The sequence below is a fragment of the Rutilus rutilus genome (genome assembly GCF_951802725.1).
Source record: "Rutilus rutilus genome assembly, chromosome: 10".
Lineage (NCBI taxonomy): Eukaryota > Metazoa > Chordata > Actinopteri > Cypriniformes > Leuciscidae > Rutilus > Rutilus rutilus.
This window is the reverse complement of record NC_140215.1, coordinates 29,182,393-29,208,632: the sequence shown is the minus strand read 5'-3', so window position 1 is coordinate 29,208,632 and position 26,240 is coordinate 29,182,393. Positions and strand designations below refer to the sequence as shown.

General features: G+C 40.7%; 2 protein-coding genes across 3 annotated transcripts; both read right to left on the bottom strand.

Annotated features, from left to right (window-relative positions):
- Positions 1-2,442: 2,442 nt before the first annotated feature.
- On the bottom strand, positions 2,443-7,107 carry LOC311297876 (interferon-induced very large GTPase 1-like; the record flags this gene model as incomplete). Its single annotated transcript, XM_084420352.1, has 1 exon — positions 2,443-7,107. The coding sequence occupies one exon, from the start codon at positions 7,105-7,107 to the stop codon at positions 2,743-2,745; it is 4,365 nt and encodes a 1,454-aa protein (XP_084276478.1). The 3' UTR covers positions 2,443-2,742.
- Positions 7,108-9,601: 2,494 nt separating this feature from the next.
- Positions 9,602-25,689, bottom strand: LOC311297901 (uncharacterized protein). Of its 2 annotated transcripts, XM_084420375.1 has the most exons (6): positions 25,623-25,689; positions 22,614-22,699; positions 22,387-22,528; positions 14,966-15,029; positions 14,334-14,398; positions 9,602-12,766 (listed from the first exon to the last, which is right to left on the bottom strand). In XM_084420375.1, exon 6 carries the CDS (start codon positions 12,264-12,266, stop codon positions 9,963-9,965), a length of 2,304 nt encoding a protein of 767 aa, XP_084276501.1. In that variant the 5' UTR covers positions 12,267-12,766; positions 14,334-14,398; positions 14,966-15,029; positions 22,387-22,528; positions 22,614-22,699; positions 25,623-25,689; the 3' UTR covers positions 9,602-9,962. The 2 variants fall into 2 exon arrangements, with proteins under 2 accessions (XP_084276501.1, XP_084276502.1); XM_084420376.1 differs by lacking the exons at positions 22,387-22,528; positions 22,614-22,699 and having other exon boundaries at positions 25,623-25,676.
- Positions 25,690-26,240: the final 551 nt, after the last annotated feature.

The window sequence follows — 26,240 nt, the reverse complement described above, 5'->3', positions numbered from 1 at the left end:
ATATAGTTGTATCATCAGCTAGTTGAGATATTTAGAAAAATAGAAATACCTTCTAAACTGGGATTTTGTAAAATAACAATTGATAACAATTCAACAGCTAACAGAAAAAGAAATGGGGAAATGGGGCAACCTTGGCGCACTCCTCGATCGCAATTAAAGCGTTTAGTAGTTTGAAAGCCAACCAAAACTGAAGAGTTAATGTCATTATAAAGCATGCTCACCATGTTGATAAAAGTACATCCAAAACCAAAAAGGCTAAGAGATTTAAGCAAAAATTGGTGTTCTAAAGAGTCAAATGCTTTATAAAAATCTAAAAACATTATAATAGCTTCTGAATCAATATTTTCTGAATAATCAATAAGATCAAGAACGAATGTGTCATGTTGTCATTGGTTTATTGTCTGATCATCAGTCCCTTGTCTTGTCATTAGTCCTTGTATATTTAAGCCCTCATGTTTGCCTTGTTACTTTGTCAAGTATTGTTTCGTGTCACCACTCTTGGTAAGCGCCATGTTCATGTTCATGTTTTGTGTGAATAAACTGCACTTGGGTTCTACAAACTTGCCTTCAGTGGACCAAGATTACACCAACCTTAAAAAAAAAAAAAAAAAAATCCGCTATAACATCAAGAAACCTTGACATTTTAACATTTCCATTACTAAAACTGAACGTTTGGAAAATGTTCTTTGAACAAATACAAATTGTAGGTTGGGTTAGCTGCTTCCAGCATATATATATTTTTTTATATATATATATATATATATAAACTGCTTAATGGTTTATTTCAGCCAGAGTAAGTGTTTGTGCCATGTCATTGTGCATCTTTTTATATTGAATATCTTTATTTCAAATGTATTTATTGGATTTTTCTGCATGGAACATCAAATCAACAGATAACAACACTGATTTTATGAAATTATCTTTCCACTCTGTTAATACCCCAATAAGAGCCTCCCTCAAATCAGCAAACTACAACTTCCAATAAGGAAAAGAAAAACAATTTTGAAAATCTTTGAATAAGGTTTTTGTGAGTTGTTGACACAATGTTTCATCAGAACTGAAAAACTGGATGGAGCCTATAAGTGCAGATACCAAACTGGACTCAGATGTGGCATCAAAGGCAATTCTTTATTTGAACATAGACAAAACCATACAAATAAAACAAAAAAGTAAAAAAAGTAACAACACTTAGGAAAAAGGGAAACTGATTAAGGTCGTTATTTACAAGTCTGCTATGTTTGTTTGAGCACTAAACTGAAGAGAAATGAACAGCTAAATACACATTCTAATAAGACTGTGTAATAAGGTAAATTGAATATTCTAATAAGGTAAATTGAATGGCATGGAAGGTTGTAGAGCTAGGAGGAAGCTCTCTTGTTACATCTGCTGAAAAATTAGTCACAAAAATTAGTAACTGTCCCAAGTGTGAAATTTAAATAATTTAAAGCAGACAATTTTATGATCTAGAACATTATTTAGCACTAACTGCAACCCTCAACAATGCAAGTAAATCACAATAAACTAAATTTCACTTTTTTTTATTTAACAGGGGTGTAACAATATTCAAACTGAACTGAAAAACAGCAATTCACCACCCGCAGTACTCTCATTGCATACCGAACGCCCCCTAACCCTAGCGCCCCCTACTGCCCCGGCCCATTGTTGTCTCACACAAAATGATGTCAAAATGCCTGTCTTGGCTGGTATCCTAGTGAATCTTGTTTTTTAGCAATCTGTTATCATGTCCAATACTGCTACATGTTCAAGAATTCTGTTCATTACTATATAGACACCAAGAACCCTTTAGCATCTGGTACCAACACAAGCCCACTGCTTTTCAGTAGTCTGACTACAGGCCATGGGAATTTTATCGTCATGAAATATGCTGGAGTATCATTGTGTCATCATGTAATGATAAACTGGGGTATAAATTTCAATTTGAACAGCCACAATTATTTTAGTTACACTACAATAGATATTTTTCAACCATATGCAGTGAACTCTTGTACAAGTACTAAATCCTCAATTGTTTGCCTTTACACATTTGACGTTAAGCCTTAAGTATTTAAATGCATATGTTGTAGTCCATTTTTGCAATGTTAAATTAAATTATAATTTTTCTGTTTAATGACAGAACATCTGTTACAAAAGTTCTCCTTTGCAGTTTATCCTCTTTAGAGAGTGGATTTGATTGCATTTTTAAATGTCTTGTACATATACTGGATTTCTTTAACGACATAATCTGAATAATTTTAAATAGAACAAAACAGCCCTTACAAATACTTTCTATGAAAGCTCTCTGCTCTCCCATACAAGAACACATTCATAGTCCTTGGGTTTAAAGTTCTTTGTTCTTTAAATGATGTGTCTTCTGAGCATCTGTCTCTTTCTTCAGGTCTCAATGATGAAGAATCTAATTTAATTTCCTCTTTGTTTATCTCATAATGATTCTCAGGGTGCCCTGGGCTTTATTAGCATGGACACTATCTATTTCTTCAATTAGAAACATCTTTACATTATGGGCGTTCAACTTTTGCGTTTGCGTTCAGAATGCTCAATTGTTCAATTCGTTTTTCTAACTCAGTCAAATCCAAGGTGCTTCTTGACCTTTGTCACTGCTACACTGAAAAAAAGTCCTTTTCATCATCAAACTACAGTTCTATTCCTTCTGCCTATTATCTTATCTGATAAGGTTTCGGAAGTTTTCTAAAGGGGTATTTCTAACACACATCTATTTAAAGATTAAGAAGTGTAGTATTTTAAACTATTGATTGCGTCCACTTTTGAGTATAATCTCCACAATTTTGGGATCCTACCATTCCCATTAAATGACTTCTCGTAGTACATTTCCAGATGTTTCTGGAATTTGCAGACAAACCACTTCCAGTACAGCCACCTAAAAGAGTGTGTTGTAAAGCTCCAATGGGCATAAACTTCTCCTGCATTTCTGTATTGTTTAAATGGAAACCACGTGTTTGATGATTTAAACAACCTTTTACTTTTCACAACAGTAGAGCAAATATCTGTACAAAGATTTTGTGCTCCATCAAAATGCATTCCAACAATTCCAGTCACTCTGTGGAAAGGAACACTGTGATCTCCATCATGGTTTTCAATGGTGTTGGTGCAGGTGGCTTTACAGAATGGACACTGAGCCCAACAGCCCTGACAGAAGTGATCAATCAGAATCTCATCTGGTCTGAACTTGAGGTCCAGTTTTTCATCAAATGTTTTAGCATTGAATCTACGGATGACGTCTGACAACACAGAAGGAAGTTCCTTTCTTATCACATCTTCTAGGAGGCTGAAATCATCAACACCATCGACTATCACTCCACTGAGGTCTTTTTCAGAGAAGATCAGCACACCTGAAAGCTCCTGTGTGAAACTCTTCAACCACAAATCAACATCTCCACTGTTCATTTGAACTTGTTTAGTAGATTCATGTGCTGCTCCAATGATAAACTGCAGCATGAGTTCAATGTTCTCCTTCACCTTGGGTAAAACACTGACAGTTAACTTATCGATGATGTACCAATTGACTTCATCTGTAATGAAATTAATTAAGTGTTGTTTGGGATAATTAATGTAGTCCATGTATGCAGAAAAATTCTCATTTTCTGCCAGAAACTTCAGGATGTGTTTTTCCAGATTTGATCTGTTTCCATTCAGTGATTCACAGTTTGTTCTCAGTTCACATGACAGATATCTGGCAGTCTTCTTGTAGACACTCTGCTCAATGGGCTCTTTAAGTTCCTGACAGATGATCTTACCAAAAATGGCAGCTGATGTTGCTCCATGCAGGTGTTTCTGGAAAATACTATAGTACTCTTCTTTCTTCTTCTCCAAATAGAGAACAGGATCATTGTCTTCCCTGAACATTCTGTGTTGTTGAATGAATGTCTTGTTTGCTCTCTTAAATATTGAGTAAACAAAATCGATGAAGAATTCATTCTTGAACACATATTGCACTTGTCCCTCCTGATGTTGTCTTTCTCTTTCCTTGATATAATCTATGAGTTGTTGAATGCAGCTGATATTGTAACCCATTTTTGCGATGTTTAATATAATGATCCTCTTGTCTATTTGCTGAGCAACATCTGTGACTAATGCTCTTATTTGGGCTTCATCCTCTTGAGATAAAATGTAACCAAAATTCTTTATCTGTACATAATCTGAATACTTAGGTACAGAAAAAACATCCCTGCGCTCACTGCTCTCCCCTACAGGAGCACTTTCATAGATGTCACTGAGGAGAGTTTTCACATCTCTCAGTATGTCAATGTCTCTGATTGGAGGATTGACTCTGATGATCGTCGTCACACACCATTTCCAAAATATATCAAACTCTTTCTTCAGTGTTGCTTCATCATTTGCTTTGTCTTTGAGTTTTAAGGCAAGTCCTTTGCTCTTTTCATAGAGAGTGTTTTTATGATGGGTCCTCTCAGCATCAATCACCTTCTTCAGGTCTCGTTGCTGAAGAATCCCATTTAATTTCCTTTTTGTATCTCTAATAATGGTCTCTTGAAGCTCTTGGATTTTTATCTCAAAATAACTTTTCCACTGTATTAGTATATTTGCATCTGCATCTTTCTCAAAGAATTCTGAGATTGATTTTGTCACTTCATCACTTGTCTCTTTCAGTTCTCTTTGAAGATCAGTTTCTTCAAGCTCATGAATGGTTTCATTTTCTATTTTGTTGTGTAGTTTGTTCTCAGTTTCCATCATGGCACTGCGAAGACTCCAGGACCACTTGCTGTATTGGGTCTCCAGTTTCTTGTATACTGCAATCTCCAGAGAATTTTGAAAGCTGAAAACAAATCGTTCGTTAAGTAAAGCTTCCCAGAGATCTTTAATACAACCTTTTAAGTCTGCCAGCCTTATTCCATGTGATTTTGAGGCATGAGACATAATTGTTTTCTTTAGTTCTAGAATATTCTCACAGTACTTTGGGTTTGGTGGTGCCATAGGTGGGCTGCCCTCCCAGAGCTGAGCAAAATACTTCACATCATTCCGTACATCATATGCAATGACATCACTGAAACATTCTGCATCATAGACTTCCTCTTTAGCAGCGAGTTTTGTCATCTCATCCAGTTTCTCCTGCAGTCGTCTCCTTCCCTCCATGTTTTTCTCTCCAGCTGTGATGTCTGAAACGTTCTGATGCACAAACACACAGCTGGGATTCAATCTGACCTTTTTCATCCTCAGGAAGGCCTGAACAACAATCTGAAGAATGTCTTGCATCTCAGATGGGTTTTCTCCAAAGATGTTGATCAATGTCAGATTTGCAAGACCAACAACAAATGTGGCCAATTCATTGTCATGATGTCTAGTTGACCTTTCTGCCAGTTCTAGAGCACGTAGACCCTCAGTATCAACAACCAGAATATAGTCAAACTTCATCTGTGTTTTCATCTCGTCTGACACTTTGACCAGCTGCATGAAAGCTCCTCTGGTGCACCTGCCAGCACTGACAGCAAACTGAAGTCCAAACATGGTATTCAGCATAGTGGATTTCCCAGAGCTCTGAATCCCTAAAACTGACAGCACAAAGACTCTCTGGTCTCCCAGTATGTTGATAAGTTCATCTAGAACAGCAGAGATCCAGATCAGAGGGACCTGAGCAGCATCTCCATCCATCAGCTCCAGTGGAAGTCCAGAGATCATCATCTCTGCTGCAATACTCGGGAGAGAAGAGAAATGAAACTCCAGATCTTTCTTGTTCTTCTTCACAGATGAACAGGATGCATAGATCTGACCGATCTCCCTGATGATGTGCTCCAAACCAAAGGCTGCAGCTTGAAGATCCTCAGTTATTCTCTCAAGTTCAGTTTGTTCAACTGTCAGTTGTTCATGATGATTCTCTTTCATTTTTATGACTGCTGACCATTTTTCATTATACTTTTGATGTAGAGCATAAAGGTCAGCTGAGATATATTCATCCAGGAGAATTCCAAGCCATTTAATGAAATATATCTTACTTGCAGCATCTGAGTTCATTTCTTTAATAAAGAACTGCATAAACTGACTGATGTCTGATTCGTGCTGCTGTTGACGTATTTTCTTCATTTCTGTTTGTTTTCTACTTATTTCTATTTCTAGTTCATCTCCTTGAGGTCGATGTAGTTCTTTGTTCTTCTGACTCCACTGATGCCACAGTTCCCCCTGATGAGGTAGAATTGATTCTTTGATTTCTCTCAGAACTTTCTTCTCCAGTAAACTCATCATCTGCTGTGCTGCTTCTCTTCCTCTCCTGCAGTCATCATCATCTTCCTCATCTACTCTGATGTCTGAGTGTTTGGACACATCTTCAAGGCTGAAAGTGGAAGATGATTCTGAAAGACAGTCAGTTATAGCTCTTCTGAGTTCTTCAGATACCTCTGACTGATTTCTGTTTTTCAAACCAATTTTGAATTTCCCTTTCCGTGTCTCAGTGCATGCTGAATCATTCTCTGCAAAAATAAAAATTAGTGGCTTTGAGTCCGTGTACAGGTTCTGGATCTTTGCTGCACTTCTGTCATTCCGGTCCAGTTGTGACAGAAGAACAACATTGACTGAGGCCATTTCAGTGAGGATCTGCAGCTGTTTCTCATGGTCTCCTGCATCACCATGTAGATTGCAGAATGCAACACAGTTAGTGAATTTATCATCATATGTTCCAGAGGGGCAGAACCAGGCGATCTCCACCACTCCATCCATCAGGACTCTGGTTCTGCTGCTGCCTGGACAGTTCCTGTGGAAGAACGTGTTGTGTTTCTCATTGATCAGGCTGTTCATCAGCTGAGACTTGGGTGAAGACACATAGCCTAACCTGAAGAAAGCCACCATTGGAGTTTGTATCTTGTAGATCGGGTGGATTCGACTGATGGTTTCATTGTAGGTGCTTCTCATCATCCAGCTCTTGTTGATTTGTCTGAATGTCCAGAGAGGAAACTCAATCTGTTGTGTGAATGGATCAGGAACAAGCAGAGGCAGAGCGTACTGACACTGGGACAATTTAGTTACCATCAGCTGCTTCAGGTAACCATCAGCACAATGAAACACAGCCATCTGAACATCCATCGGGTGAACAGGGTCAGGTTTACTTGTTTCTCTATTAGACATTAATTCGAAAAACATTTGATCATAATCTCCTTCATGTATAAATGAATCATTGCTGCCTTGTTGAGTGTGACCTTCATCATTCGTCTCCTCAACATTAATGTGCCTTGCTCGGTAGTCCATCATCAAAAGCTTTTGAATGAAAGTTTGAATCAGCTTCTCTTCAGCACAAGACCCATCGGACAGTAATGAATGTGCAGTTAACTGAAGAACACATGCAGGTGTCAGTTTATGATGCTTGTCAAGATGAAATCTGTGAAAGAGTGTTTTTGCCCTTGTAATATTTTCTATATGCTCATCTGTTCCCTCACATTCTGTTGTATGCTCTCCAACAGGTCTCTGTAAAATAAAAGGTGTAATGTTATTCATGTGCTAAACATGTTGCAGAGAATTAATTTATTTAAATGTACAGGCCTACTGGGAACCAAAATTGCCAGAAAGTTGCTGTAAATTTTACAACAATTTTTTGTTGGATCACAGCACTACTTTCAGACAACTAAAGTGCATTAAGTACAAAATTAGTTGTTCCAATTGAGCAGACTTGAAGTATACCAGTTTATTATGCACTACCAACACATAAAAGTTTACTGAATAAAGTGTGCTTAAGTATACTGTTTTTTTTTTTTACTAGGGACATCACATAAATAATAAGAGATTAAATTCTAGAAGATTAGCGAATCAGACCACTACATGATACAGTACATCATTAATGAATCTCACCTTTTTTGGGCTTTTTTTTTTACCATAACAAATGTGCCTTTTAAACGCACAGTTACAGTTGCCAGATAAAATTAATGTTAAAAAGTCGTGTTTTAAAGGTGCTGTATGTAGGATCCAGCGGCCTCTAGCGGTGATGTTTCAGATTGCAACAACAGCGCTCGTGCTCGTGAAAAGCAATAAAGTTACAACTGTAGTCTTTCACATCAGATAACGTTAGCAAATGGTCGGCGTTAGCTGGCGAACTAATGATGTCTAACTTGAGCCAACTAAAGCACAAAATCACAATATATTTTACATGCTTTGAAGTATTGTTAGCTTACCTGTCCAAAAGGATGAAAGCCAACTCAGGGTCTGTTTTTATACCTAAAACAAAGCGGAGGTCTCTCCATAATTCAAACGCTCTGCCAATGTTGATCCGTGTTTTCGTCCTGAGTCGGATCGATCCGATTGACGTTTGGCCTGACGAGCTTCAGCAGATTTTTTTTTTTTTGGAGTTTGTGTTGGAGTCTGTGTTGTGCTGGAGGCAGGTCGTTTTTTGGTGTTATCAGACTCCATGTCGTTAGCTGCAGTGCCGTCGCGACTGTATATATAAAACGGAGAGGCTCGGGAGCGCGCATGCACGTCACATCCGGTGGATTTCGCAGAAAATCCGACCCGGAGACTTCACATAAAAATAGGAATACTGGCCTTCAGAGGTAATAGCAAAACGCGAAAAGTGGATCATTGTAATGTGTGATTACAACCCCTTCACAGACGGGCAATAAAAAAAGGATTCATTTTATAAAAAAAGTTACATACAGCACCTTTAATTAATTACACGTTTTAATTTCGTGTATGATATGTATTTTTTAAATACCACCATACAGTGCATAACTAAAACAATTATTTATTCAGTGGCCAACAAAGTATTTGACATTGTTCAACAAGAAGAGCACTATATAAAGTGTACTGGGAGGGAACCCTTATTAACGGCATACCCTTCTTACTAATGGTTATAACTTTATAAAACAACAATTAATAACCCACTCTTTAACAGGGCAATACCATCTAGGGCCCTATGATCAAATTGTGATGTGGACTAGTGTCTGTGAATATTAAACTGCAAAAAGACTTTTTTTTTTTGAGAAGTTTCCATGTTCTGCGTGTCTCAGAGTGAATAAGAGCACAGTTTTGTATACTAGACATATACTCATGAGGTCATTCCACATGAACTTCATGCTCTGAGTGTCACTTCACAAGCATTCCACCATTTCATTTGATATGAACTATTGTCAAATACACACAGCAACTTTACTCCACTATAAATTATTAATAATCATAATAATACAATTTATTAACACATTATTTGTTACTACCATTTCTGATAATATATATAATTGTATATTTTTGACAGTAAAATAAGCAATTTTGCAATTATATAAAGCACCAGTAATGCAAAAAAAAAAAAAAAAAAAGATATTCCATGAAGCCGGCAGAATAAAATAATAAAGCTCAGCCTTGGTTACCAGCAGCAGAAGCAAAGAAAAGGAAAAATGTACATGGACCAAAGTTATAAAGCACTTTTTATGGGATAAGTGGATGTTACCATTCAGATTGTAAATGACATTTTACCATGAAAACAGGAATAATTGGAGGATGTAACTATCAAGCAGCAAATACTAATTAACCCTTTGGTTATCTTCGGGGTCTTTTCAAACCACAAATTACTTTTGCAAAAAAAAAAAAATTTTTTTTATCTTTGTCCATGTCATGAATGCTCAGAGACAAGAAGATCGATCCAAATGCAGCTTTATTAAATAAGGGTAATCCAAATTCGTAAACCAGTAAACGGGCAGTGGTCAAGGCAGGCGGCAATAAACAGAGTCCAATAAACAGTCCAGGGTCAAAACAGAAAACAAACACGGAATAAACGCTCGGAAATGCAGACTGACAGTACAACAAGACTTCGCAGTGAGTGAATGAATGAACATGGTATAAATAGACAGACTAACAGGATGAGACAGGTGAATACAATCAGTGAATGAGGTACAGGTGAATGTGATCAGTGATGAGTGATGATGAGTCCAGGCAGTGAGTTATGGGAATTGTAGTTTGTGAGTGAATAGGAGAGTCTTATGTGGAGTGCCCTCTGGTGGCTCTCAAGGGCACTCCAGCTGGTGATCGTTACATAGCCCCCCCTTTAAGGAGCGGATTCCAGACGCTCCTAAACTGTCCAGGAGGGAGGTGGAGCGGAGGCGGACCCGGGGGCGGGATGGAGGGCCAGGCCCGTGGAGCGGCAGAGGACCTGGATACTGCAGCAGGATGGGAGGCCAGGGCGGATCAGGCTGTGCAGGTGACCAGGGTGGAGCAGGGTGTGCAGGTGACCAGGGTGGAGCAGGGTGTGCAGGCGACCAGGGCGGAGCAGGCTGTGCAGGCGACCAGGGGGGAGACAACCCTTCAGGCGGCCAGGGAGGAGACGAACCTTCAGGCGGCCAGGGCGGAGACGACCATTCAGGCGGCCAAGGAGGAGACGACCCTTCAGGCGGCCAGGGCGGAGACGAACCTTCAGGCGGCCAGGGCGGAGACGAACCTTCAGGCGGCCTGGGCGGAGACTTTCCCTCGGGCGGCCACGGCGGTGAAGACCCCTCGGGCGGCCACGGCGGTGAAGACCCCTCGGGCGGCCACGGCGGTGAAGACCCCTCGGGCGGCCACGGCGGTGAAGACCCCTCGGGCGGCCACGGCGGTGAAGACCCCTCGGGCGGCCACGGCGGTGAAGACCCCTCGGGCGGCCACGGCGGTGAAGACCCCTCGGGCGGCCACGGCGGTGAAGACCCCTCGGGCGGCCACGGCGGTGAAGACCCCTCGGGCGGCCACGGCGGTGAAGACCCCTCGGGCGGCCACGGCGGTGAAGACCCCTCGGGCGGCCACGGCGGTGAAGACCCCTCGGGCGGCCACGGCGGAGGAACTGGAACAGACACCAACGGCTCGGGAACTGGAACTGGCACCACCGGAACTGGCACTGGAACTGGTACCACCGGAACTGGCACTGGAACTGGCACCACTGGCTCTGGCTCAGGAACAGACACAGACACTGGCTCCGACTCAGGAACTGGAACAGACACTGGCTCCGGCTCTGGATCTGGAACAGACACCGGCTCAGGGAAAGGCATGTCGGCAGCCATCTCTGCTGAGGGTAACTCTGCTGAGGACACTGGCTCGACGGAGACCATCTTGTCCCGAGACACTGGTTCGGCGGAGACCATCTTGTCCTGAGACACTGGCTCGGCGGTGGCCATCTTGTCCGAAGACACAGGTGTGGAGTCGGCCATCTTGTCCGAAGACACAGGCGTGGAGTCGGCCATCTTGTCCGAAGACACAGGCGTGGAGTCGGCCATCTTGTCCGAAGACACAGGCGTGGAGTCGGCCATCTTGTCCGAAGACACAGGCGTGGATTCGGCCATCTTGTCCGAAGACACAGGTGTAGAAAAAGGAACAGATTCAGGCTCAGGAACAGATTCAGTCTCGGCGGGACGAGACTCTTGACGGGCGGACGTGACGTGAAGCTCAGTCTCTGGATCGGCAGAAGCGACGTGAAGCTCAGTCTCTGGATCGGCAGAAGCGACGTGAAGCTCAGTCTCTGGATCGGCAGAAGCGACGTGAAGCTCAGTCTCTGGATCGGCAGAAGCGACGTGAAGCTCAGTCTCTGGATCAGGATCAGCGCGCTCTGAGCTTGACGCGACCAGCGTCAGCGAGGGCTTTGAACTGGACAGGACCAGCGGTGAAGAGGGCTCTGAGCTGGACAGGACCAACGGCGAAAAGGGCTCTGGGCTGGACGAGACCAGCGGCGAAGAGGGCTCTGTGCTGGACGGGACCAGCGGTGAAGAGGGCTCTGTGCTGGACGGGACCAGCGGTGAAGAGGGCTCTGTGCTGGACGGGACCAGCGGTGAAGAGGGCTCTGTGCTGGACGGGACCAGCGGTGAAGAGAGCTCTGTGCTGGACGGGACCAGCGGTGAAGGCTCTAGCTTGGCGGGCATGTCGCTTGCTGTCTCAGGCGCGGCGGACATGACGCTCTCAGTCTCAGGGGCGGCGGGCATGACGCATACTGCCTTGGCTTCGGCAGATTTGGCGTGAGTTGCGGGCTCGGCTGGACTGGCGTGAAGTGCAGACGGTGACATGGCGTGCCACGGAAGGAAGCTCTCCAGACATCTGGAGAGTGCCTCTCTCCAATCCAGACCGGAGAGATCGGGGAGCTCCCTCGGGTCAACCTCCTTAGCCCCCAGCCGGTAACACAACTTAATTGCTTCATCACCCAGAGAGCAAGAGGCAGCGAGAGGAACAAACCCCCAGGTGTACTGGAACAGATCGAGGCTATCCAGGGCCAAGGCCGCGATCTGTCCAGCGAACTCCCGGCTCATGCTGGGGAGATCAGGCGAGATCCGTACTGCTGGATTTCTGGAGCTCATAGCTGCTGGATCTGGGTGTGGCGAAGTCTTCTGTCATGAATGCTCAGAGACAAGAAGATCGATCCAAATGCAGCTTTATTAAATAAGGGTAATCCAAATTCGTAAACCAGTAAACGGGCAGTGGTCAAGGCAGGCGGCAATAAACAGAGTCCAATAAACAGTCCAGGGTCAAAACAGAAAACAAACACGGAATAAACGCTCGGAAATGCAGACTGACAGTACAACAAGACTTCGCAGTGAGTGAATGAATGAACATGGTATAAATAGACAGACTAACAGGATGAGACAGGTGAATACAATCAGTGAATGAGGTACAGGTGAATGTGATCAGTGATGAGTGATGATGAGTCCAGGCAGTGAGTTATGGGAATTGTAGTTTGTGAGTGAATAGGAGAGTCTTATGTGGAGTGCCCTCTGGTGGCTCTCAAGGGCACTCCAGCTGGTGATCGTTACAGTCCAAATGGTATGAAACATCTGATGGCTCTCAACACTTTCTAGATCTACAAAAAAAGAATAAAAAATTGGAATGATATCTGTTTTTATGTTAGCGTGAAAAAAATAGTGACACTAGTTGTCTTCGTGTTCCCTAAAGACCCCGCATAGTAAATATACAAAATTCATCATCAAAATCAGAAACAACGCAGAACACATAGACAGAAATAAAGTGGCACACTTCCAACAATGCAAAAAACATCCACAATGCAAAATGATCATGCTCACCACATACGCGTGCACACAGGAATACATTTGTGAGGGTATAAAACAACGGCTCTCTTATAATTTGTCCAAAAAATAAATCATCCAAAATGCCACCACAAATATAAATTGGTTACACTGACACATGTACACATACACACACACACACACACAGAGGGAGGAAGAGAGAGTGCGAGAGAGATGAAAGGATGAGACAAAACAATTTAGCACACACACACACACACACACACACACACACACACACACACACACACACACACACACACACACACACACACACAGTTAAAATACCAGGATCAAAGAGTTCATTGCATTTTGATGTTCATGTCATGTATTTTTACTCAATATATAATATAACTGTTAATTTCTGTTAATTTTTGTTCTCTTACAGTTAGTAACTGAAAAGTTGATTTAAATTGTAGAATTATATTAAAAACAGATGATTGAAATAAATGATAAAATCTAAAGACTCCAACATTTCTCTTTGTAACATATTGTTCAGATTTGATTCCAATCATAATGTAACATTATTGAAAAAACTTATTTCAGTACAAAAAATGCTAAACTTTGACAAAAAGTACCTTTTTTGTTGTTGTTATAATTGTGATTTTATAATATTTAGATATGAATCCAACTGAATCCAACTTGTGAAAAGATATATTTCGCTTAGTTAAATAGCAAATAGCATATAGTGGAGCTCTATAGCCATCTAGTAGTTAAAGTGATTTTTTTTTTTTTACTGTATTTTCCAAAAAAATTGTTTACATTAAACCATGTAAAATTATCCATGTTATCCCCATGAATGAAAGTTAGAAATATGGGTCTTTTATAAAGTGAATTTTACATAAAATGCTGTTTTTTGTAAAAAGCCTATTTAAATAAATATTTATTTATTTATTTATAGAAATATAAAAGATATCATAAATCCTCCAAAAACTGCACAAAAGTTGAGTAAAAACATTAACAAGGGGGTGGTGTGGCGCAATGGATAAGACACATGCCTTTGGTGTGAGAGACCCGGGTTCGAATCCACTGTGAGACACCAATGTGTCCCTGAGCAAGACACTTAACCCCTAGTTGCTCCAGAGGCGTGCGACCTCTGACATATATGGCAATTGTAAGTTGCTTTGGATAAAAGCGTCAGCTAAATGAATAAATGTAAAATGTAAATGTAATAAACGGAGTAAAATTACATTTGTAAAAAAAAAAAAAAGATTATTCTGTTACAAAATTAAATGTTATTGTCTGGGGTCCCTGGAGACCCCAAAGATAACTAGTGTCGGCCCAATTGAAGATAATCAGAGGGTTAAATACAAATACTAATAAATCTGCACATAACTCAGCTCTTACCCTTTGCTTTTCTCCCATTTCTCTTGTGGTGGACTCCCTTGTTACTTTATTGATTGAAGGTTCATCTTTTGAAACACAATAAAAATTCACTTGCAATAATGTTTCTTCAGCTGATTAGAATATATTTTATTGAATTCTGTCAGATGCAGGTAGATCAGCTAATTCTTACCAATGTAAAATAAGTATGCAAATGCTACAAAGTTGCAATGTGAGGTGGGTAGGATTTGTTTTGCCTCTTCTTAATACTATCTGTCTTTACAGTGCTTTTTCAATATTGTAATAAAAACAAACGATTACAAATGACATGAAGAAAAATTTACAAAAGTTATTTTTTAAAAGCCCGCTAATAATATGTGTCCATCTATCAAATGTGTATTAACATAATAAACGTACAGGACAGATGTGTATTCCTGTAGTGGTGCTCTTTTAGATGTTAGATGATTATCCTGATGGTGAACATTTCAAATTGCCAGTCATCAGAGAATCTTTGTTCTTGTGAAATTACTGGGGGAAGCTAAATGGTTAAATTGGGAAATATGTGATCTAGATTAAACACCAAATAACTTTTGTTAAACACATCAATACACCGCAACACAAGAGTCTTATTATAAGTAATATTGTTGTTTCCTTACCCATTCTGCTGAATGATGAATCCGAGTCAGGTTCGGGTGCTTCACTCATGTCTGCTTGACCATCCTGAAGAAAAATACATTAAGATATTTTTCCATCTCTCCAAGTCTTTTATGTGTGCAAGAGTATTTGAACAGAACATCATTTGATTTCTCTGTATTTTTCTGAACAACTGACCTCACAGGTGAACAAGCTTACTATTGCCACAATTGTTGCAACTGCTCAAAGAACTCTGTGAAAGATATTCACATAGTGGCTCTCGTCTAGGTTTACATGCTTCACCTGCTGGTATAAATGTGCTTTACTCGTATAGGGTTTCAGGAAACTTTAATCCCCATGCCATCTGTATTACCTCAGTCTTCTGAGAAGTGCAGCAACAATGTAACTTCCAAAAATTAGACTCGCTCAATTAAATGTGTGTTCAATGAACAAGAAAGCAGCAATGCTTCATGACTTGGCATCACCCAAATGGCTGTTACAATAAAAATTTGGCCATGCCACCTGGATATACACTGACAGACTTAGGGCCCTATTTTAACGATCTAAGCGAATGGTGTAAAGCGCACGGCGCAAGTTCACATTAGTCCGAATCCACTTTTGCTAGTTTAACGACAGGAAAAATGGTCGACATGCGCGGCGCATGGTCTAAAAGGGTTGTCCCTATTCTCTTAAAGGGATACTTCACCTCTGGGAAGATGAATGTGTATTTAAAATAGGTCATTTAAGTAGCAGAAATGTGAAGAAATTTTTGAATTTGGAGCTTTCTAGACTGAGAAAAGCCAGAAAATGTATTTTTGGCTTATGTGGATGAAAGACAACAACTCCCAGAATGCACTTGCTTCGCTGCCTTAGGAGGCCACGCCTACCGGTAAGAGTGCGCACTGCAGTTGAAAACAACAAAGCTAGCCTACGTGATGAGTTTGCGAGGGATTTAGAGATCGTCCAAAATGTCCGGGATTCGGCTTTTGCGTTCTACAGTCGCCATTCATTCATCATGTTTACTGTGGCGAGCAGGACGAGGCTGACGGCCGCGGGAGAACGGCGCGAGGCCGGTGGCGTCATTACTGAGACGCGCCGGGTCTCGCATCTCTCACGGAGGAGCGGGAATTTTTCTTAGCAATGGTAAAACGCACATCAACCGATCACTTGTTTAGCGTTCATGTAAACACTACATTCAAATTCACCAATCGGAATGAATTCAGTTAGATTGAAAGGTGTGCATGTGAACAATGAATGGCGACCGCAGAAAGCAAAAGCCGAATCACGGACATTTTGAACGATCTCGCCCGCCGGACAAGTCCGGGAAAAGGAGGATGGTTACTTACTCAGCTTTCTCCTACTATTCAGCTTTCTCCACAGAACAAGAGCCTGCTAGCTTAGCTTCCACAGAAAGACGGCTGACTGTGTGTACATTCTGTGAGTGAGATCCCACCCTGTATGGGCGGGCTGAAAACATGCGGAACAATGCCATCTACTGGCTGTAGTCTTTAGCCTCAGGACAGAAAATCCTCCGATGACGCAAAATTACGATTTTTGCGTCATCGGAGGATTTTTTCCAGACAAAAAATACATAAATCTCTCCTCTCAGGGGGATATGAGGGTGGAAAGCACGGTAATTCGAAAATACTACAGGTTTTCTACTAATACAAAGCTTAATGCTAAATCCTGAAGTAACCCTTTAATGAGTAATGGGTGTGTTTTGGGATTTACTTGCGTTCAACCAATCAGAGTTTCATCTCCCATTCCCTTTAAATGACAGTTGCGCTCGCGCCATGGCAGATTCGCTATTTACATGACGGAATTTGATAGTGGAAAGAGCGCAAACGGATCTGCTCGTGTGTGAGCTAAAAGTGCGTAACCATCTACGGGACAAGCCGGATTCCACCATATCTTTATGTACACAATAATAATCTTTTACATTGTAATCCTTTTATTTTAAATATTTGGCATGTTTGTGTGCTGCTGTGCATCCCAGTGTGTTTAATAAGCAGAGTGTACGTGTGTTGTGGACCCGCCTATAGGCGCACATTACTAACGCGCTCTTTAAAGGGATTTAAAGTTATAAGTGATGTCACACGTTTTTTAGGCCAAAACATTTTTTGTCACATACTGCAAACATCTCCTCACTATCCGCTAGCTGCCTGTCCACTGAACACACTGTAAAAAAACGCGGTCTCTGTAGACACCCCAGGCTCCACAAATGGCAACAAAAACAGACTAGGCTAAGCCGCACCACGAAACATAACAAACTGTTCCAGCCAATAACCGACAAGAAGGATTTGGGGTGGGGTTAGGGGGGTTAGTGCACGGATGAGGAGGGGGGAGGGTCCAGCTAGCCTTTGTTTGACAATACTTCAAATGTCATCAAGAAGTGACGTCACCCAACATCACTTAAAGCATTTTAAATAACAAAAAAAATATTGCGCTATTGACTTTAGACCAGGTTTCAGTTGGCCAATGCCGCAGTCTATTTCTGTTGCCTCAAAATAGCAACGCGCCAAAATGTGCCTGAACACACCTCGTTTTCAGACCAGCACACCCAAGGGCACACAAATGGTATTCAAACAACGTGGTGCAGGATGTGAAAATGATAACTGTGTCGGACTGAAACTAGCAAAAAACACTTGCGTCGCGCTTGGCGCTGCATTGCATACATTTGATCTCAATGTGTTTACTGATTGCGATTCAATGTCTCCATCGTCTCAAGTGCGCAATCTTGCCGTTATTTTTGACTCGCTCTCTACGCTCTTCTGGTTCTTGTACTCTTCAGCAGCCTTCATTTAAACTAAAGTCTATGAGGGGGGTTGAGCTTTTTCAGTATTAGCTCCAGACTTATAGTGCCCTTCCTTTGGCGATGAGAAATTCCCCAACACTGGACTGTTTTAAGAAGTCTTAATTAGTTTAGTCTTAAGTAATTTAGTATACTGCTGTTATTTATTTTTGTAATTGTTTATTCTTATCCTGTGTAGGGCTTTGAGAAAAGTGCAGTATAAACATATATGCATTATAATTCACAATTGTTTTTGAACATAATGTTGTGTCCACAACAACCATATAAGTGCATCCGGAAAATATTCACAGCACTTCACTTTTTCTACATTTTGTTATGTTACCGCCTTATTCCAAAATGGATTCAATTAATTATTTTCCTCAAAATTATACAAACAAAACCCCATAATGACAACGTGAAAGAATTTTGTTTGAAATCTTTGCAAATTTATTAAAATAAATAAATAAATAAATAAAAATCACAAAAATATTTTGGGGGGGGGCTAGGGGGGGGGCAGTTCTCCTCTGGCCAACGAACGAACAGTGTATGATTACGATGAGGCAGCATTATAGGTCAGAAGTCATATTGGATTGGAACATTCAGAATATTACATATTCTGTCATGTGCCTTTTACTGAGGAGTGGCTTCTGTCTGGCCACTCTACCATACAGGCCTGATTGGTGGAGTGCTGCAGAGCTGCAGAGATGGTTGTTCTTCTGGAAGGTTCTCCTCTCTCCACAGAGAAATGCTGGAGCTCTGTCAGAGTGACCATCGGGTTATTGGTCACCTCCCTGACTTCTCCCCTGATCACTCAGTTTGTCCGGGTGGCCAGCTCTAGGAAGAGTCCTGGTGGTTCCAAACTTCTTCCATTTACAGATGATGGAGGCCACTGTGCTCATTGGGACCTTCAATGCTGCAGACTAGTGATGTTACGTATGACACTGAAGCTTCGATGTGTGTTTCGCACATGCAACACAATTTCTAGTGAAGCCCCGTATCGGGGTGTGTATTGGTTTACTAGAGTCACGTGATCGACGACAAATGAAGCCTCACTTTCTGTCCAATCACGTGCGCATTTCGCTTCGGGTGTCAGAAGGCTCCAAGCCCAGATCTTATTTAACGAGTCATTGTTGGCTCAGTCTGGTTGATGTGTTTGTGAGGAGATAAAGTTAATTTATTTAATGAACAAATCAAACACAAACATGTAAGGCTTTTATTTGTATACATAACATTGAAACTATGGAGTGTGTTGTGGTTGCGTCATCTGCCAGAGCTTCTAACACAGGCTTCTGGCTGCTTTATTTTAAATAAGCACCAGATGGCGCTGTTCTCGACACTCTCGAAGCTTTGAATCTTTTCTCGGAACAGTCATGGGAAAGCCTCAGTGATTCACGAGGCTTCATTTCCCCATCCCTACTGCAGACATTTTTCTGTAGCTTTCCCCAGATCTGTGCCTCGGTACAATCGTGTCTCGGCTGTCTACAGACAAATCCTTGGACTTCATGGCTTGGTTTGTACTCTGACATGCACTGTACTGTGGGACCTTATATAGACAGGTGGGTGCCATTCCAAATCATGTCCAATCAACTGAATTTATCACAGGTGGACTCCTCCAACCAACTTGTAGAAACATCTCAAGGATGATCAGTGGAAACAGGATGCACCTGAGCTTAATTTTGAGTGTCATGGCAAAAGCTGTGAATACTTATGTATATGTGATTTTGTTATTTATTTGATACATTTGCAAAGATTTCAAACAAACTTCTTTCACGTTGTCATTTTGGGGTATTGTTTGTAGAATTTTTAGGAAAATAATGCATTTAATCCATTTTGGTATAAGGCTGTAACATAACAAAATGTAGAAAAAGTGAAGCGCTGTGAATACTATCCGGACGCACTGTATGGTCAAAATCCAACCTCTCCGATTGTTTTTCCAATCGATCTGCTTGCAGGCAGGGAGGAGTTGAAAACGGAGACATTAAGTCGGACACTTTCTGCTTCCCATACTGGGAATTATGCAGTGTTTGTGTACTTTATCACAGATGAAATGGATTAGATGCAATATTTGTCATATACACAGACGTTTCAGACATTTTCATGATACAACAGAAACACTTTCCATTCAATACTTTATGCACTGCTTAATAAAGCGCCTGTATGTACATATATAAATAAAGTTCAACATAAGCCAATACTATTTAAATACCAATAAAGTGGGTCTATATATTTTTTAGCAGTTTTATTTTGATAAACATGTAAGGGATAATGTACATCCAGCCGGTTGTTATCTCAGAATAAACACCGTCAGGGTGATCAGGATAAGTATCAGCCTGAACCTGAAAAATTGATTGAACTAGACACAAAATATTGATCTGAGTCTAAATATTTTATTAGGTCTTTAAACGCAAAGCTTCCACGGAGAGAGCAGTTGCTAGCACGGCAAGTTCAAACTAGACAGACATTTAAGGGATACGGTACAGTCATACCACTTATTACACAGCATTTCCAACGTTATCTCACGACCTAATTGTACAAATTCATACGAGTGAGTAAAAGGAGGCTAATTTTGGCTAAATGTGGCTACATTTTTGATTTGTCTAAACCCGATGGGTAGGTTTAGGGGCGGGGTCAGGGGTAGGTCATTCATACGAATTCATACGAATTAGCCACCTCGTAAAATCGTGTTGGCATTTCGCCACATAAATAATTATGGGGACAAGTGATATTGATTTGAGATGAAACTGTTTTAAAATCGTACCTGTTTGTTATCTTATAATCCAACAGTGTACAAAACAATAGTCACAAAATGGCAGCAGCTGTGCTTGTATGAAACGAGAGAACGAGTCCACGATACTGCATGATATAATTAAATAAGTGTACATAAAATATTGATTTGACTGAGTTTTAATATTTTATCCGCTCACCAAATGCAAAACTTCCACGAAGAAAACCCGTTCCTAGCAAGCGTAAAGCCGTAGCGCAACTGACTTCAGTACCCGGAAGAGCCTGTGTTATCTGCTTTCAGCGGTGGTATCGGGGAATAACATACCACTGGATGGCGCGATTGACCAATCAGAATCAAGTATTCCACATAGCTGTGAAATAAGACAATATAATATTAAGGTTAAATGAACAGTGATAAAAACATGATTTTGTGCAGCATTATCTTGTCAGCACTGATTTTGTCACATGTGATCATTGTCATCTGTGAGTCTGGCCAATGAGGAAACTTTGGTGGTTGACCCAGCTGACTGCTCTCAAATCCATCTTGCGTTACTTTGATGGCATATGTCACAGTCACGTGATATCGGTGGCATCTCAAGTCAGACAAAATTTCTAACTGGCATGTACTGCAAGTCAAACATATCTAGTGACTTCAATTGAGTCGTTTGTGTCTGCATCCCAATGTGATGTCACATTAGGGTAGCCAACACTCACGACTGGTGACGGACTCTACCTTATTAGCTTAGATCCTCCCCTGAGTGAGCTAGCAGCTAGTAACACAAGAATGTTTCCCCCCACGTAGCTAAGACAATCTAAATGTTCTGTTGTTGGCAGACAGTGGATTGGGAAAAAAGCGCAAGGTCTCGATCTCATGTGTGAGATGCTGCAAAACATGCAAGATGCGAGTGCAACAGTCAAATATATCCATCTAGCACGTGTTTACATAGAAAACAATGGAAAAGCAGTGCAGTGGAATAAAAAAAAGGAAAAGAGTTTTGTAGTAACCCCATATTGTAGGGCTGTAAAATCGATTAATCGCATCTAACATAAAAGTCTGTATTTACATATTTAAAGCTGCAGTAAGTAACTTTTGTAAAAAAAATATTTTTTACATATTTGTTAAAACTGTCATTATGTCCTGACAGTAGAATATGAGACAGATAATCTGTGAAAAATCAAGCTCCTCTGGCTCCTCCCAGTGGTCCTATTGCCATTTGCAGAAATACACCGCTCCCCTGTCAGAAACAACCAATCAGAGCCAAGAGGAATGTCTTAGCAGTATCAATCAAGCTCATGTACACCCTCTCTTGCACAGCGCGTACCGTCGTTCAAAATCAATATTGCCGGTGTGCTGCAGCTGTGCTAATGGCGGACAAACAACCAAAACTGCCAATTTCTCAAGTGGCACCTGCTCATACAACAAAGACGGGAAACGGAAAAAGACAGATGACGATAATCAAGCGAAAAAGAAAGAATTAGACAGAGCCCGAAATAAAACGAGGGTAAACATCGGGGCGGCTTTTCAGAGGTGGAGGGAGCTACGTGTCCTGAAAGGATTAAAAACCGATGCAGAGTTAGCCACATTTCTGCTTGACATGTAAGTATCCCTGCTTGACAGATAAAATGTCACGCACTGTGCAAAGCAACAATTGAAACCTGCTAATTCACTGGCTTGTCATGTTGCTGAAATAATGTACTAGCAAACCTTATTTAGCATTACATATAGCTAGAATAATCGTTAGAATACTGTAATGTTATTTACCGTTATATTATCTTACTAGCTATTTATAACTTATAGAAAGAGTGCAACGTTATAAAGTTACATTACATGTATTGCAAAATACGTAATGATTGGAGGACCAAGTTTGTAGTCAAAGTATGGGCAGGTCATAGTCAGTGTAAAGCATATTGTTGATGTTTCGTCCCTACCAGTGAATGTGCCATAACTGTTTATCCGCCGTCATTGGTGGCCCTGCCTACTAGCCTGCGCGTTCACGGCAGGCTGCGTTGTGGGGGAGGAGCTGTGGAGGGAGGGCTGTAGCGCATGCAGCAGAGAGCCAGGGGGAGTGACCTGTAAGCATAGACAGTAAAATAAATGGACACAGCGACCCCATAGACTTCAACGGAGAAAAGTGAAGCAAATTAGAAGCACTCACTTTGTGATGGCTGAGCGTACTGCGCAGACTCAAACTGAGCTTGACGACGTAGATGTGACATGAGCAACCCGTATGTCTTCTAGTAGCTGTGCCAAGAGAAATCTGAATCATTCCCTTCCGAATCTTGCAGAGACGGAGAGCGTCAGTAGGAGCTGTCCATGAGCTAGGAGCTATTTTTACAAAAACTGCTTCTACGGGCCATAACGTAAGATACAAGGTAATGGAGCCTTTTATACACTGTCCTGTTTCTTTAGAAATAAACAATGGACAAATAGAGTCTTTAAACGCCTCAGATGTAAAGTTATTCGCTGTCAAAGTGACGCCAAAATGAATGGGAGTCAATGGAATGCTAACAGCAGGTCAAGGCTTGTTAGCCAATGGCGGCCCCCGGGGATGGTATGCTTTCCGGGTGCTGGATTACCCCTTTGCCTGTAAGTTGTGCTTGTTCAAATTTTCAGGCTAAGTCAGCGTTTTCTAAAAACTCCCTACTGCAGCTTTAATACACTCAAAAAAGTGCTCATGGGCATTCATTAAATGAACATAAATCACTCATTTTAGATCAATTCAAATATTATACATTTATAAGGAGATGTATTTTTGTTTTTTTGAAGAAATGTAAATTACCTAGGTTGTACATGTAATGAGAGTGAATTTACTTGGATTAATGACTGAAATTTAAGTTTGTGGCTTAAACTTTTTTTTGCTGCCATTCGAGAACTTTCGACGGATCCTGTAAAGTTGGGTGAGTAACGTTATTTAAAGGAGTCATAATGTTGTGTTACCTTGGATACCCAATGCTCTATTATAGTCTTTCAGGCACTTCTAAAAAAGAAAAGTGGAAAAAAAATCAACACAGAGCCCCTCAGACCCTTATTTCTAAAGGCATTATTGTCTCGCGAGATCTGATGCGATGTTTTGGCTGTCGTGGACGGTCATTATAATAATGCAAATGAGGGGCGCGTTGATTGGTCGTAGAAAAAATACACCATTTCCAGATACATTCTTACAGAAGCCCCACTAACTGAAAGCTATTTTCAAACTGCATGTTTTGCATGAGTTTGGCTAATAATGTTTAGTGGTATATTGTTTTCATACTTGCATTTAAACAGTTTTAGCCACTGAGCATGGACTCCTGTACCGTCACTACTGTAGCTGCTAGTGTAAAACAAAGTGGAAAGATGTGGCTAGCATTCGTAGAGTCCATTCCCCGTGTTTACCTCGAAGGTAACGTTACATACAATAGCCGCATTAGCAGTTAGCTGCTATTTGTTAACCACAGTAGAGCAATAAAAACACAGTCTTACCTTTTCAATTTCTGGCAAGTCCCTGATGGTTGGGATGGCACCTTTTCCCAAACGGAGCTTCGAGGCCAAGTTCGCCTGATATTGCCCCAAATTTGTAAATGATTCCGGTGTAAAATGTTTAGCGCACACACCTAACGATACGCCACTTGAAAGAGTTGTTGGGACAGCGTCATTAAAAATGAATTTCCTCCACTGTTCCCTGATAGTTTCGTCCGTTTTTGGTAGATAAAACACATTTGCATGTTGTTTGTGGCAGTCAACCACAGAGCATCTCAGGTGTGCACTCGGTTTCTCCATCTTTCTCGAGTCGACTAAACTGAATCTGAGGGGGAGAGGGGGAGAGGGGCGGGCTTCCCGCGGCATAGGTTTGCGGTGTCCATATTTGGTATATCCTCCCCCGTCTTGACGTCAAGAGGGGGAAGAAATCAAAATCTCGTTTTTTCGTGCGCGTGCACGTGGCCTTTTTTACAAACCCTGAGGTAAACAAACGCTTCACTTTTAAATATCGGCTTCCCGGCCAGTGTACAATCATTATGCAATCATAACATACATTGATTCTCGTGGAAAAGTGAAATTTCTACATTATGACTCCTTTAAGACGTTGTTTTATTTAAGACAATGTTTTAAATAGTCCAAGTGATAACAGTGGCTCAACTTTAAGTTTATCAAGCGACGCAAATACTTTTAGTGCGCAAAAAACAAACAATATACGACTTCAGTCGTTACTACAAATTAACGACTTTATTCAACTATTCATTTTCTTCTATGTGGGCCTCTGAGTGAGTTCACGTAGTGTAACAGTGCAGCACAGCGCTTCTGGGTTGTACGTTAGCACGTAGGCTCACTATTGGCTGACGCTGGTCATGTGTGTGATGCGTGTGACGTACAACACAGAAGCGCTGCGCTATTGTACTATGTGAACTCACTCAGAGGCCCACATAGAAGAAAATGAATAGTTGAATAAAGTCGTTATTTTTGTTTGTTTTTTGCGCACTAAAAGTATTTTAGTATTTGTGTCGCTTGATAAACTTAAAGTTTAAAAAGCTTAATCAGTCAAAGAATTGTTGCAAAACACATAACATGTTAGAAACATAATCACTGCATTAATGATCCAATCCAATAATCTTAAGTGTGAACGCCATCAGCGTTTATCACAGGTTCGCGTTTAAAGTCTGTGTAGAGAGAATGGTGTCGTCTTGGCGGCCCCTAATTTAATAACAAATGATCGTTGCGACGGAAGCTAATCAATCAAAACTAACTTTAGCTGGAAAATAACTTTATTAAAGAACCGCTATAAAGCCAAACCAATCTCTGTAAATGATACGTTTATCTCTGTAAAGCTGCTTTGAAACATTCTACATTGTTAAAAGCGCTATATAAATGAAGATGACTTGACTTGACTTAAGTATTTACTTATGTAAATACAATCTGATCTTTTTTGGCCAGGCAGTGTATAAGATCTCAAAACCAGAAAGTGCAGAAGATACACAAGTCTGTTATGCAATTGATAGTGTGCATATTATTATGAAAGTACTGTTTTCTAAAAACACTCAATAGGTTAGATGTAAGTTATTATAATTTCTATACAACTTCTAAATTTTATTTCCTTTCACTGGCATGGCAAATTAAGTCATTCTTAAAATATATTAAGACTCTGAATGATTGAAATAAATAAATAAATAAATGAAAAGCAATAAAGCCAAACCAGAGTGTTGTCTGTCTTTCCTGATCTTTCCATCTCCAGAGTCCAAAATAGCTCATGATATCTGTCTGCTGGTCTCAATATAGACACTCGTAAACAACCTGTGTTCCTTGCAATCACATGACATAGAAAGTGAATGCATTGGTCAAATAAAGGAATATTCCAGGATAAATACATGTTAAGTTCTATTGCCAACATTTGTGGCATAATGCTGATTTCAATAGTAGAGCAACAGGACATAAGCATGTTAACATGATTTTATTATGAAAAAAACATTTATATGTGAAGTTGTATTTATTTTTACAACTTTCTTGCCCTGGCAATGTAACACCTGTAAAACTGTAAAGGACAGGGAAAAAAACAGAACGGAGAAAAAAATGAATGTAAGATTCTTAATTAAAGCTGCAGTCCGTAACTTTTTTGGGTTAAAAATGATCCAAAATAAATTTGAGCAAGTACATAACCAGCCAGTATTCAAAACTATCTGCTTGCCTTAGCTCGGTTAAAAACGGTAAGCTTGTAACAATGTTTTTAATCCCAGTGGTACTGGTGGATTTCCACGGGAAATTCGAGCATGTCTTTGCGTCATTACGTCACATCTGTACACATAAAGAAGGAGTC